The sequence below is a fragment of the Festucalex cinctus genome, chromosome 10, assembly GCF_051991245.1.
Source record: "Festucalex cinctus isolate MCC-2025b chromosome 10, RoL_Fcin_1.0, whole genome shotgun sequence".
NCBI lineage: Eukaryota > Metazoa > Chordata > Actinopteri > Syngnathiformes > Syngnathidae > Festucalex > Festucalex cinctus.
The window spans coordinates 16718518-16733595 of NC_135420.1; the positions used below are offsets into that span (position 1 = coordinate 16718518).

At 44.1% G+C, this 15078-nt stretch overlaps 2 protein-coding genes across 14 annotated transcripts in view; one reads left to right on the forward strand and one right to left on the reverse strand.

Moving 5' to 3' along the window:
* LOC144027488 (mitochondrial import inner membrane translocase subunit Tim13) overlaps positions 1-15078 on the reverse strand; it is an 82424-nt gene that overhangs the window by 6560 nt on the left and 60786 nt on the right. The window lies entirely within an intron of this gene.
* enc3 (ectodermal-neural cortex 3) lies at positions 580-14165 on the forward strand. Its single transcript, XM_077534371.1, has 4 exons — positions 580-828; positions 3147-4182; positions 4261-5030; positions 13053-14165. The coding sequence occupies exons 2-3, from the start codon at positions 3160-3162 to the stop codon at positions 5005-5007; spliced, it is 1770 nt and encodes a 589-aa protein (XP_077390497.1). The 5' UTR covers positions 580-828; positions 3147-3159; the 3' UTR covers positions 5008-5030; positions 13053-14165.

A 15078-nucleotide genomic window follows, 5' to 3' on the forward strand; every position in this document is an offset into this window, starting at 1 on the left:
TAACTCATATTCCACAAATGCAATATTAATCAGAATGCTTGTTTAGACTAGTGGGGGAACATACAAGGGTTGACTTCCCTTTTAAAAATGCATTAGTTTCAAGCGGCAAATTACGTAATGCAGTAGTTTTTTGTTTTTTTTTATCAACTCAACTCAACATATAGCTATTCGTCTTTAGTGGAAGAACATTTAATTATTCTGCCTGTACATCGCTGGAGTTGATAGATGCACAAAGATACGTTATTTAGAAAATAAATGTTTGTGAAAATTAAATGAACAAAAGATAGATTGGTTAATTTCCTAGTAGAGTGACTCCAATCCAATTGTTAAGTAGGCACCATATCAAACATACTCAAACTGAATTTTTAAATGTCGTTTGAATGAAATGTCCCCGTTGTATGCGCAAGTGTACCAAATGAAAATGAAGTGTTCTTGCGTGGGTTCTGAAGAGTGGGACAAAGAAAGAGAAGGCATCCCGATCCTTGAATGTGATTGGCCAAGAGCAGCGGGGGGGAGAGGAGGAATGAGGAGGAGTCAGCAAACACTACAGAACGCTGCCGTGTGCTCCTCCTCCTCCTCTTCATTTACTCACTGCAGCCTGTCGTGGATCCCAACTAGCTTCCTAACTTTTCCTCCTCTCCTAAACTTCCCTCGGGCTCGTGACAAATGGCTGACAAGCCCTCCGACTGTTTAACTCACAATAGTCTTAAACTGGGAAAACTGGTTCGCTTAAATTGCAATAAAAAGAGTAGGAACAACTTTTGAGTGAACTCGTCGAAAGCCGACAGAAAGAATCCCGAAAGAAGCTTCGCTGCACTTTGTTTCAAGGTAAGTTTGTAACCATGAAGCCAAGCGCGGTGTTTACTTGACTTCCCCGCATGCTTGACAAGTTGCGTCGACCCCCTCCCAGCGTCCTCATGAGCGCAGTTTCACTTTTTGGGGGTGCACAAAACCCAATTGGATTTCACGCCGAGTCCGTCCAACGCAAAGTCCACACAGTCCACCGAGATTCAAAAGACGACTTAGTGTGATCCGGCGTGGAACAATAGATAGAATGGAAGAGAGTGGAGCTCTAAGTGCAATGCAGAGTTTATTGCTGCTTTATGCTTTCGGCTTGGTTTGTAATTACAATGAGCAGAAATTGCTTCAAACTTGTCAAAATGGGACAACCTTTGAAGACTGCTTGCATAAGAATGTCACTCTTGCAGTGGCGTGATACCATTAAAGGTTTTTTTGTGGTAGCCTTGACGTTCGACTTACATTTTAGCATGTGTCTTATGACCTCTTAATAATAATTTGTACCAACCAAACTAACTTAATTATAAAAAATAATAACATCAGTATGTATTTTTATTTAAAAAAATAGAAAGTATTTTAAAGAAAAATATATTTTCTTTCGTATTGTTTCACAAAAAAAAAAAAAAAAAAATGCATACAATATTATGTGTTGAGTTGTCCAGAAATCAAGTTACTGACTTGAATTGCTGAACACAAGCAAATATTTTAGTGCTTGAATCGGGAAGCACAGTAGACCTAGTGGTTAATGGAAGCAGATTGCTGCCACACCAGGAAAAAACAAACAAACATGAGACATTTAACATAATAAATATTATGCTAAAACAAACTCATGTAAAGACGTGAAACTTATGTAAAAATGTGAAAGTGATCATTTTAAAACGTGACATGGCTCCTTTTTTCCCCCTGGTGTGGCAGCAATACACTTCCGTAGTTAACACATCTGCCTCACAATTGAGAGGTTTTGTGTTCGAATCTTACGTTCTTCCTGCTTGCATGGGTTTGCTCTGGCCACATTGCAAAAAAACACACCGATTCACTGAAGACTACATTTTTCATAATGTGAATGTTAAGACACTGGAATGTATCTCATTCAGACAGCTGGAATAGGCACCAGCTAAGCCACAACACTATTGAACATAAATGAAATATTAAAAAAAAAATGTATGCATTATTATTTCCTGATTAAGTTGTCACATTTAGGTAATTTACTTGGATTCCTGAATAGAAGATGATGTTTTAGTCGTTGAATTACGGCAGTACGAAGTGGTAGCACATCTGCCTCACAGTTTGTATAAGGGTTCGATTCTGTGTTCCATATTTCCTCTGTGGCGAGGGAAGATATTTGCAAAAATACTTTAGCTTAGAGGCGTTTATGGTAACTATTATTACATACAGTAACTACATGGTAAAATTTGTAAGTGTACATAATAAACAATATTGTTTTATTAATTGTATTGGGATTGACTACTTGACACTTGACTTTAACAGCTTGGAACCATGCCTGGACCATATTGGTCCTGGAAAAGGCAAAACAAAAAAATAAAAATAAAAATAAAAATAAAATAAAAGAAAAAAGCTGAGAGTAAAATAATTAGCCCAGTTATTGGAGACTGCACTTTGAAGTGCGGGAAACTTGACTGCCATCTATTTCTGACAGGTTTTAAAACACTGCCTGTAGTTAGAGAGCCAGCAGGGTAATTCATTGGCTGTCACAGTGGCTGGATTTGACTCACAGGCTTGAATTGTTTATAGGGGTGGAAAAATGTGATATAAGGCGGCACACCGGTGTCATGAGTAACAGGGGTGTGTGTGAAGGCCTGTTGCATGGACATTCTCATGGGTTTATTGATATTTGTGGGAGTGCTCTGATTCGGCTTGCCTTTTAACTCCTGAAAGTCTAAAGTTCATTTCCGTAGCGACACACCAAGCAGAGTTTTATTACTGCCTAACAACCTACTGTTGGCAACTACCTTTTTGTGTTAGATCCAAAAGGTAAATGTTTGTACATGTGTTCGTAGTATACTTACCCCCATTCAAGGTGTTGTTTGATGAATGACAGTACATAAAATTTTCAAGGGTTACGAACAACAATGAACTAGTTTGTGCAGTAGTAAGAGTGTACGTCATGGCAAAAGCCAAGCTCAGTTACCACCGTGTTTATTGGTGTAGAACTTTTTCATACAAATATTCACTAGAAGATACCACCCCCTAGGTTAGTGATATATGATTACGTTCCCATGAATGCACAAATTCAGGTTACACCGCCGCTGTATAAGCTGAACACTGCTGTAAACCGTTGTCTTCTCTCAGCTAATATCTTTCATTTCTTGCTTTTTATTCCTCCCCAGCTTCATATTCAAAATGTCCGTCACCAGCCACGAAAACCGAAAGTCTCGCTCCAGCTCCGGCTCCATGAACATCCAACTGTTCCACAAGACCTCGCACGCTGACAGCCTCCTAACCCAGCTCAACTTACTTCGCAAGCGTAAAGTCTTCACAGATGTTGTCCTGAAAGCCGGTAACCGGGCCTTCCCCTGCCACCGGGCCGTCCTGGCCTCATGTAGTCGATACTTCGAGGCCATGTTCAGCGGCGGACTGAGGGAGAGCCGCGACGCCGAAGTCAACTTCCACGACTCTCTCCATCCGGAGGTGCTGGAGCTGTTGCTCGACTACGCCTACTCGGCACGAATCATCATCAACGAAGAAAACGCAGAGTCCCTGCTCGAGGCCGGCGATATGCTTCAGTTCCATGACATCAGGGATGCGGCGTCAGAGTTTCTAGAAAAAAATCTCCACCAGTCCAACTGTCTGGGTATGATGCTGCTGTCAGATGCCCATCAGTGCCAGAGACTGTACGAGCTGTCGTGGAGCATGTGTCTGGCAAACTTCGCAACCCTCTACAAAACCGAGGACTTCCTGAACCTTCCAAGAGACAAAGTGAGCGAGCTGATCCTCAGCGAAGAGCTGGAGGTCGAGGACGAGAGCCTGGTGTACGAGGCCGTAATCGATTGGGTCAAGGCCGACATGGAGCAGAGGCACAGCGAGCTTCCGGAGCTGCTGCGCTGTGTCCGTCTGGCGCTTCTACCCGAGACGTACCTCCTCAACAACGTGGCTTCAGAGGAGCTGGTCATGTGTCACAAGGTGGGTCGAGAGATCGTGGAAGATGCCGTGCGGTGCAAGATGAGGATCCTCCAGAATGACGGCATCGTGACGGGATTCTGTGCACGGCCCAGAAAAGTCAGCCAGGCCCTGTTGCTGCTTGGAGGACAAACCTTCATGTGCGACAAAGTCTATGTGATTGACAACAAGACCAAAGAGATCACCCCCAAAACTGACATCCCGAGCCCGAGAAAGGAATGCAGCGCCTGTGCCATCGGTTGTAAGGTAAGAAGAACGTTGTAAGATGTGCCTAAGTAATTGAGATCTTTAAAAAACATTTAAGATCTGCTCCTTCTGTTGCAGGTATACGTCACTGGGGGGCGTGGCTCTGAGAACGGGGCCTCCAAAGATGTCTGGACCTACGACACTTTGCACGACGAGTGGTCTAAAGCGGCGCCCATGTTAGTTGCCAGATTCGGACATGGCTCAGCAGAGCTGGACCACATGCTTTACGTGGTGGGAGGACACACTTCTCTGGCAGGATCCTTTCCCGCCTCCCCATCCGTGTCACTGAAACAGGTGGAGCAGTACGACCCGCAGACCAATAAATGGACGCTGGTGGCTCCGCTCAGAGAAGGCGTGAGCAACGCCGCTGTTGTCGGTGCTAAAAACAAGCTGTTCGCCTTTGGAGGGACCAGCGTCAACAGAGACAAATATCCCAAGGTTCAGTGCTTTGACCCCTGTCAGAACCGCTGGTCCGTTCCTGCGGTGTGTCCGCAGCTTTGGCGCTACACGGCGGCGGCGGTGGTCGGAAACCACGTCGTCGTGATCGGGGGCGACACGGAATTCTCGGCTAGCTCGGCATACCGATTTAACAGCGAGACGTACCAGTGGTCCAAGTTCGGCGACGTGACTGCCAAACGGATCAGCTGTCATGCAGTGGCATCGGGAAACAGACTATACGTGGTTGGGGGGTACTTTGGGGCTCAAAGGTGTAAGACCTTAGACTGTTATGACCCATCATCGGACTCTTGGGACAGTGTGACCAGCGTTCCTTACTCGCTCATTCCCACAGCCTTCGTCAGCACATGGAAGTACCTGTCAGCCTAGAAGTGCACGTTGAACGTCCAACGGTGAGTACTTCTAGTCTCCAAAAAAACTCACATGGTCTCAGGTGAATGTCAGTTTGAGCCGGACTAGGCCAGTTCCCAAGCCTGTACTGTTGCCAAGGTTGCTACTGGTTACAGTTACACATTATCTAGCCGCTGTGGTGACCGGGTGTTGGATAAACACGCTGGTCTGCAGAGCTGGAGGAATGTCAGCGGCGTTGCTAATTACAGAGCAGAGCGCTGCAACACCGGACCGCTTGTCATTGGTCCAGGCTTGTGCTTGTAGTGCCAGGTAGACGAATGAGAAGGCACCATCCGTCAGGATTCGGCACTCAGAATTCTACAGGTTAGAAGACGGTATGTTTAGGGCTTGGATGTACAGTGAACGCCCGTTAATTGGGGGATACGTTCCAGACCCGCCCACGATGACTGAAAATCTGCGATATACAGACACCATGTTACATTTTTACTCTCCCACAACAAATTTACATTTATGAAGACACACGTTTTGAAGTATTCCTTGGCAACTTTGAATTCAGTCTGGCCTGTATACTGTAAGATGTTACCTATTAACAAAAAAAAAAAAACGATACAAAAATCTGGTTTCATTATAATCGGGCTGGTTGGTCCTTAATGTTTTGGACAATGTCAATCATTCGTTTCTATTAGTGGAGGACTGCTGGTCCATGAAATTCTTCAGTGAGTGCCACGTATTCACTCATTCAATTGAGGGGAAACCTCTTTGCAGTGTGCAACTCACCGGAGTCACATTGAGAAGACGGCAGCGCCATTTTATTGCTGGTTGGCGGTTTGTGTTTATTGATCATTTAAGTTGAAAGTAAACTGTAGGCGGGGTTTTATTACGATGACGAGAGCCATTCAGCTGTACGCGTGTGCACTTAAGGTTTATGTGCTGTTGATTCATTGGTTTTGAGGGTTGGTTTATTTTGATTTTAGCCCGTTTTTTCCCCTCTTTTTTTTGTTTAAACATAAAGGCCCTTTTGTGCATAGAAAAGCTTTGATCTTCTATAAGTGCATAGTGTATGTAATGTAAATAACAATTCCTTCTGTGTTGTGCCTTTCCTATAGGCATGTTATTTTCACTTTGACAGATCGTTTTCGGGGACTTGAGAACAACCACATTTTTCCAGTCTGGTAAACAAGATCGTAACTTCCATACGGGCGTGTTGTGCGATGCCAAGACGGTGACGTATAGCTGAGTGCGAGCGGGGGCGTCTGCTGCACGGCCTGTGTCGCCTGTACACAGCTGGTTGGGGTGTGAGCTGAAGTAAGGGGGGGATGTGGGGAAAGGCATTGCATGACTGCTGTTGAGGACCACTGTCTCTGTGGTATACATTTTGGTTTTTGGGGCCATGGTTGGAGACAGACAGGCTGGCTTAGGAAAGATCAAGGCACCGCATCTCTCTGCAGTTACCGTGGCGACCGCCCGAGCGCCTTTGTTTGATTACAGCAAAGAAGGGGTAAGAAGCAGCAGAGATCTGCAGAGGGCCAACTTGTTGTAGCAGGAGTATAGAAGCCTGTGTGTGTACAGTACTGTCTTTTTATTTTTGCGTAGTAATAAAATAAAATAAAACTACACACACACGGAAGGAGTTGCAAGTGCAGCACAAGACCAGAAGAAGCAAAGCTATATTTTGCCCACTTTGGCAGCCGAAACTAATGCCTGCCTAAAAATACTTAGCTCCAGAGGCTGTCAACTTTCAGCTGGGGTCAGAGAGGCAGAATAATTGTGTGTCTGTATTGCTTGCATGTGTTTCATTTAATGTTTATGGCAGGGTTGAAAACCTCCACTCAGCTGTTTATGGACTGGATTTGTGCTTTTATGCACTTGTAAAACTTTTGCCGATCAATTTTTTTTCCTCTCTCTTTCGCTCGCTCTCTCTCTCTTACACAAAGACACACACACATGAATATACACGCATACGCAGGGAGCTGCATTGGTAACATTGCCTGTTCTTTAAAAAAAAAAAAAAAAAAAATTGCCAACCAACCTTATGCTAATTTGGGAGGAATTAAGGTGTGGTCTGCATTCCTATTAGTAAAGCTGTGGTGGATGTTAGATACCATTTTTTTTTTTTTTATGCCGATACGAGTACTCAACTCATGATACCAAGTACAGATGCCACTAGTACTTCTGAGACATTTTTTTTTAAATCATAAAATGACAATTTTAAAGACCTATTTAACCCAATATAGCATTTTCCTTAAAATTGCATTGCATTTCTACTTTTCACCAATACCAAGTAATTTCTATCCATCTATTGTTTTTCATGTTTGTCCCAATTTGTATGGTAGGTATGATGGAGCCTGGCTGTCACAGCTGACTTTGGTTAATAGGTGAGGTAAACCCTGAACTGGTCGCTAATCTATCACATTCAAACTATTTTAGAACCCAACATGCAAATACTGATGCAAATACAGAACACTAAAACTACAAACAGGAAGTTGACTTACAACAAATTGTTAGCCCATGTGCTAAAACGTTTTGAGGAAAACTGACCGCAATAAATGTAGATTTTCTAAAAAGCAGAATGAAGTTAGTCTACTAATAAAGTATTCCAAAGGCAAAATGATTACATATTGTTGCTTAAGGCGCAGGGTGGGACGAACCAACAGCAAATTTGAACTACAAGCCAGTTTTCTTGAGGCAGTTAATAACTGAAAACGGATAAAAACTGACATTTTTGTCCAGCCTGGAGTCTGAATAAACAAACATTTGAAACCGAGTCTCAAAGTGAAAGTTTTTGAAAACAGCTCTCTCTAAATGTTGAAACTGTCCATCTGAAAAAACAAAGGCCATTCGGAAGAGTTCAGCATGTGCATGAGTCACAATAAAAGCAACCACGGAGGGGGACCATAATGTTACTATGGTCAAGTCACATCAACTCGTGTTAGTCTCAAAGGGCAAGTCGAACCTAAAAGTTTCTTTGCAATGTTCCTATGTAGCCCCACTAGTCTAAGCACGATATTCTGGTTAATGTTGCATTTGTGGAATATAAATGAAACAGAAAAAAAAATCCATCCCAGGGAGTGGCCATTTTGCCACTTGCTGTCAATTGAAAATGACACCACACTGGCAAAATGGCCGCCCCTGAGATGGATAAAAACGGGTGGATTTTTCTGCTTATTTCATACTCCACAAACGCATTATTCATCAAAATGATGTGTTTAGATTAGTGGGGGAGAGAACATTTTTGGTTTTATTTCCACTTTTAATATGTGCTCAGTTTCTGCTATCAGCCTATGAGCAGACAGGATGCAACCAAACGTGCGTGTTTAAAGTTCAACACAACGTCTCCCTTGGAACCAGTCAACTGTGACAACCTCGCAAATGACTTATCTATGCGTTGACTTTTGTCTCTCGACCCAAGGCCCCCTCCAATTCATGACCTCTCGTCACATCGAAATTACAAACATAAGCGCCACTTTAACTGCTTCAACGGACGCCGTGTGATGGAGGACACCTGGCGGGGGCAGAGGTTGCCCGAGGGGAGTCGTCGGCGAGGTCGCGTCGTTCCAAGGCAGCTGCTGTAAAACGGAAAGGTCACTGTGGGATCAGGGAGGGCCCTCCTGCTCACTCAATGCTAATGTTTTATTAATGCCGCCCTGTGAGGGCCACCAGGAGCCCAAAGTGAAGGAAGCTTTTATAATTGCCACACACACGTAGTTAAGAGCACGTGCGCACACACTTGGCGTGCGGTCCCTTGAGTAATCAATCTGCTGATTTGCATAATCCTAATGGACTTTTTATTAGGCTTTTCTCTGCGCTGTAAGTAAGAGAAAGGGAAAGCGGAGAAGATGCTTCAAATGGCTGAATAATTGCCCGCGCTAATTTGATTAGGCCCTCAAAAAGCGACGAGCCGTCATACAGTTCCTGAGGCCTCTTCAGGGGAGCCAGCTGGCATGAGCCAGAGGGTGTCTGTGCCTGGTAATTAATCTTCAATTGCGTAATATTTGCGCCTCTGAAGTGGTACCGAAGTGGCGCGGGTTGAGTTACAGAGGCACTCTTTGTTGCGCTCTTCTACCTCAAGGACGCCCCCCCCCCCCCCCCCCCCCATTCTCCTGTGCAGCTGCACCGAGACACCCGGCCCGACATTCTTTGACAGCACAAACAACGCAAACGCATGTAAACACCCGCGATTCACGTTAAGAGACCTACAGGCAATGTTTTTGCATCTGGATTAAGCTTGAACTATTTAAGAAGTTAGGTAATGCTTTTAATTCTAATTAGCTTTGCATTTAGCAGGGGTTCACCTCAGCGTGTACTCCAAGAGATCACAGGGATCATTCAGAGGATCACGGCGCTGATGCGTACAGTCGCGCACACATACTGCCATGTTTATAGTGTGTAGTTTGTTGTTAATAGGCCAGAAAATATAGTGCATTAGGTGAATACTTTTCTTATTCATAAATTGGGTTATTTTGTCATTCAGTAAAGCATTTAGGAGTGAAAACAGATTTGTCACAGTCTCCACATTGATAGAGCAGAAAATGAAAGACGGCCTAGCGGAGTATAAGAGTGATGACTCTTCATATTAAAAAGTAATGATGGCCGTCACTCAGTAAAGTAACTAAGGAGTGAGAAGCAGCTTTGTCATCATCTCCGCTTGAGAAAGATTAAACGTGTACTAGAAGCGCTCGAGACAAGAGCATGCATTAACATGTAGTGTACACCACCAGCTTCTGCGGTTACCTTAGTTTTTTCCATAAGTTTTTCAGTATTCAGTATTTCTCACTTTACTTTAATGGGGCTTTCACAACGCACATTTTCTGCATGACGTTAAGCAGAGGGATGCTGGTGTCCTAGCTTAAGCTTGCTATATTGGTCGCTGGTTGCTAAGTGACCGAAGAGGGAGTGGCCTGGTGCCTTCTACCTCTTGTTTGGACATGAAGTACGTTACAACTTGGCAATATGTTTTTGTCCATCCAGCCATTTACTACTGCTTATCCGGGGTCGGGTCGCAGGTGAAGCAGCTTTAGGGGGGGAAGCCCAGACTTCCCTCTCCCCAGCCACTTCGACCAGCTCCTCCAGCGGGATCCCAAAGTGTTCTCAGGCCAGCCGAGAGACATAGTCATTCCAGCATGTCCTGAGCCGTCCCCGGGGCCTCCCGCCAGTGGGACATGCCTGGAACACCTCTCCAGGCATGTCCAGGAGGCATCCAAACCAGATGTCTGAGCCACCTCAACTGGCTCCTTTCCACATGGAAGAGTAGCGGCTCAACTCTGAGTCACTCCCGGATGACAGAGCTTCTCACCCTATCTCTAAGGGAGAGCCCGGACACCCTGTGGAGTAAACTCATTTCGGCCGCTTGTATCCCGGATCTTGTACTTTCACGACCCATTTGCCTTTTGGCTCAGCTCCTTCACCACAACGCTCAGCTCCTTCTGATAGAGGCCACATCACTGCAGACACTGCACCGATCCGCCTGTTGATCTCCCGCTTCCTCCTCACTCATGAATAAGACCCAAAATACTTGAACTCCTCCACTTAGGGCAGGATCTCATCCCCGACCCGAAGAGGGCACGCCACCCTTTTCCGACTGAGGACCATGGTTTTGGATTTGCTCCAGTGAGAGTTGGAGATCACGGCTTGATGAAGCCAACACCACCACATCATCTGCAAAATGCAGAGATGCAAATGCTGAAAAGTTGGAACAGAATCGGTGACAAACGGCATCCTTGGCGGAGTCCAACCCTCACTGGGAATAAATCCGACTTACGGCCAGCAATGCGGACCAAAGTCTAACAGCAGTCGTACATGGACCAAACAGTCCGTATCAGGGAGCTCGTACCCTGTACTCCCAAAGCACCAACACACACAGGACTCGAGGGAGGGACACGGTCAACCGCGTTCTCCAAATCCATAAAACCCATGTAGACTGGTTGGGCAAACTCCCATGCACCCTCGAGGACCCTGCCGAGGGTGTGGAGCTGTTCCACTGTTCCACAGCCGGAACTAAACCACACTGTTCCTCCTGAATCCGAGATTCGACTTCCCTCCTCTCCAGCACCCCTGAATAGACCTTACCAGCGAGGCTGTGATCACTCTATAGTTGGAGCACCCTCCAGTCCCCCTGGACCACCACCCCGGTCTGCCAATCCAGAGTCACCATCCTCGATGTATACCACAATGTTGTAGAGGCATGTCAACCACAACATCTAGAACCTTTCGGAACTCCAGGCGGATCTCATCCACCCCCGGGGCCTTGCTACCGAGAAGCATATATGTTTTTGTAACTTTATGAAAAGCTCTGCCTTTATCCTCACTGAGGTGATGAGCAGTTATTTGAATACTGCTTTGAGATGTACACCAATTATCCAGTGGGAACTCCATAGCATTATGGCATGGATCAGCGCAGGCTTCCGTCACTCTTATTTCGTCATCCAAACAAAAGCAACCACACTCAAACAGGTCAAGATTAAAGCGCAAGCACTCATCCGCTGACAAACGATGATAATTAGGGATAAACGTTGCGTTCCTCCCTCAGAATATCCAGTGGAACATTCCATCCTAACTGCAGGGTACTCAGCTATCTGCGGTGGCAGCTGGAGATCAGAGATGCCAGATATTTAAAAAGAGTTGTGAAAATGGTGCTCAACTGCTGCAGGAATCTTACAACGGATCCAAGGGGAAGGTCTTCATGTATTGGCCAGTTGCAGCAGATGGTTTTTACAGAGGCTCATTATCTCCTCCAAGGACTGCATTAGCAGGATTATGCAAAAACCCATTTCCACATCATTAGAAATTAGAGAAAAGTGCAGATCCACATCTTTTGTCGCTCATTAGTCACAATTTCTAGCTGTTCTTCTAAAAATTCCACTATTTTAATTTTTTACAATAGCTTAGTAACTCTTTTAGTCTTTTTTTTTTTTTTCTGCCCCATGTCCAGGGCCACGTGACCCTCGACAGGATAAAATGGAGCAGGTTATAAATTTCATTGTTGGTGGCAAATTCACAAATGTTTTCCTTGTATCCACTGTATGCTTCCTACATGCCTGGAAATAGCTCTTCTTGTTTGTTTCTATTGGCAAAAGCAGGTAGTATGAGGTACTGTTTCTTGTACGAGATTCTATATGGATGATGTAAACTGTTATTGGTTATTCACTGGCGAAACAGATTTATCACGGTCGCACTCTTTTAGGGATACACGTGCTAATGAAAACTTAGCTTTTCACTAGTACGTCCAGATAGGACTGATGGGTTCAACGTAGTTTTTTTTTCTTTAGTTTTTGTGTTCATTTTGAAAGAGGGTATTAGTCTTCACCAAAACTCAAGTCTGAATAAGAAAGTAGTACAATAAGTCGGTGTCAAGGAAGTATGTTTACGTGATACATGTGGTTTGAGAAACTAGCTTACCTAAGTTTAGCCTTGGTTCATAGAGGAAGGAGTAATTTTAAAGATAATTTTGAAATGATATTTGAATGTTTGGGGATCACATTTTGTGATACGTTTACAGTTTGTTTACTATTAACATAGGCAGTTGTAATCATTTGGGAGGGGGAGATACGCTTTTTTTTTTTTTTTTTTTCCCTGCTATTTGCGGCAGGGCTCAGATCTCCTTCTGGCTTCCCCACTGGGCTTACTGTACTATTTTGAAGTGGAAAACTGACCGCGGATTATGTTTAAATCTATTCCAAGAGGGCATTTTTGGTTATTTCGCACCTTACTAACAAAATTCACACATCAGAGTTGATCTAAAATGTTTTGCAATGGCAGACTACACTAAAGTCCTCCTCCTCCTTGTGTTTTCCGTTATTTACACAGAAGAGTACTGTAGTGTATTTAATAGCGATCTGCACGACAGGCTGGGGAGACTTAATCGCACATTCCACTGGCGAAGCATTTCGAGGGCGCCGTTGACGCTGGCTACGCCTTGTGAGCCGATGCTAAGCTGTATAGAATGTCTCTTTGACAAGCTGACGGGAGACCTGGAGGCCTCCGCGCATTCTTGTGTGGTCATGTACCCTCGCTGGGTCGTCACCGGACCGTAACATTAATCTCCTCCTTTCACCTTCTCTCCACAGCAACGAGGATGAAGGGCCCCGTGTGTTCCCCCGCCGGCGTTCCCGGTATCGTCAACATTGGACTGGCTCGATTCCTGGAAAGTGAAGCCTGAAAGAGCGTCTTCATCGCCTCCTTCCACCGGATGTGTTTACCCAGACCGTCTTGTGTAACTTTCCCATGTAGCCCCTAAGCCGGTGCGGTTGCCATGCACTCTTTGTAACACGCGAAGCGCAGCCATGGGAGGCCCCGGAGCAGAACGCTTCATAACTTAATGCCTAATGTTTGACTGAAGTCCTGCAACATTTAGCCAAAAGCAAGTCTTTGCTTCCTCCTTCCTCGTCACACTGGGTTTTCACTCAGGTGTAACGTATCAAACTGCTGACTGATTGACTGACTCCATCGGAAACTTGCGTTGGCTGACGAGCGCAGAAGACGTGTGCAAAAAGTGGACGACTGTATGCACAGTACGACTCTTCCTGTCTCTTTTTTTAGACGTTGGACTTGGGCTTCCCTCAATTTTGGCCAGCTTAAATTTGCATCTTCCTCCTGAAGTGAAAATACAAGCTGGCAAAGCCCATCACAGCTGAAGAAGTTACTTATTTTTGTGTGTGTCTCAGGGTTATGTATATATATTTTTTGTACTGCATGAAGAGGCATGAACTATATTCACTCTCGAATGATGACCTCTTTATTGTCTGTTTTTAACAAGGCTCTTCTTTGTGTGAATGTACAAGTCATGACAAAGGTTTTTTTCAATGACATCTGCAGTGTTTTTCCCAACTGAAAGTTCAAAAGTATGTTTCTTATAGCGGCAGTCATATTGGAAACGCAGACGCTGCCAAAACCTGACTAGTAAAACTGACGATTTATTTATAGCTACTGTATCATGTTTTTTCCCCCCATTTTACATTTGAGCATCTTAAATAGATTGACAAATAGTTTTTATATTTTCTTAATAATTCGTGTCTTTTTGATTTGCACAGTTTGTACGAGCTCTCGTCGTGGTCTTAACTTTATTATGTGTATGTCTTAACTTTTGAATCAACCTAACTTAATTTGATCAGACATGCTGAAAGACAGTCTGTTACTTTCCTTCCTCTTAATGTCAATAAAGTACTATCCTGTTAAAAGCAGCGTCCTTGTTGTTTGTCATGTGTTTGCCATGCTTGGAATTAGGCAGCTCAAGAGGCGTCATTATCCATCACAAAAGCAAGCAATAAGCAAACATGGAGAGCTATGTAAACCATGCTACACATATATTTGGACAATTATTTTACAATGTTGCCTTTACAACAGATGCATGTAAATGCCAGTGTGGCAAAAACATATTTGCAATTATGTTTGAACATACTTGTTTGCTAAATGCTAAAAATAGTATTTTTTCCCATAATGCCGCGGGCTATTGACTTGCACATGCACATACCCAGTGGCATGGGAATAAATGGCAAATGTTACATACTTAATTTTTTGAATGTATTTGTATAATGCAGGCCAATATGGGGAAAAAACTTTCAGCATTTAGTCTACAAGTACATTCGAGTGCATTTGCAAATACGTTTGAAAGGAATTGCCAGTCAAAAATATTTACTCTGCATTGGCAATTTAACGCTTCCGTATCATACAGCACCACAATTGATTTGAAGTCAACTAATAAAGATGTGAATTTGAGGACTGTTCCATCATCTTACTATTTTAAGAGAGACAATAAATCAAATTCTGTACAGTCAGAATGTTCAAGTTATTTGCAAGTCGCACACAGAGGGATTTGAATATTAAATGAACATTTCCTCCGTGTATGTTGTCTGAGTGCTGTGAAATCATGCTGTAAATATTTAAACAACTCAAATGCAGCTCACTTAAAAAGGCGCCTATACACAACACGCACCAAAAGAAATTCCAAAGTTTAAGGCCAATAACGCGAGCGGTGTGTTGCAAGTTTCAAATGTTTTTCAAGAGCGCCGTGGCAGACTGGGACAGTTAATTGGATGTAAACAAGAGGCGGCTGCGAAAATCCCCCAGTGAAGCTACGAGATTATGCCAGGATTA

Bases quoted from the DNA above. Each gene is read 5' to 3' on its own strand.
- enc3 (XM_077534371.1), top strand. From the start codon at position 3,160: ATGTCCGTCACCAGCCACGAAAACCGAAAGTCTCGCTCCAGCTCCGGC. The intron at 4,183-4,260 runs GTAAGAAGAACG...CTTCTGTTGCAG, and splicing joins CCTGTGCCATCGGTTGTAAG to GTATACGTCACTGGGGGGCG.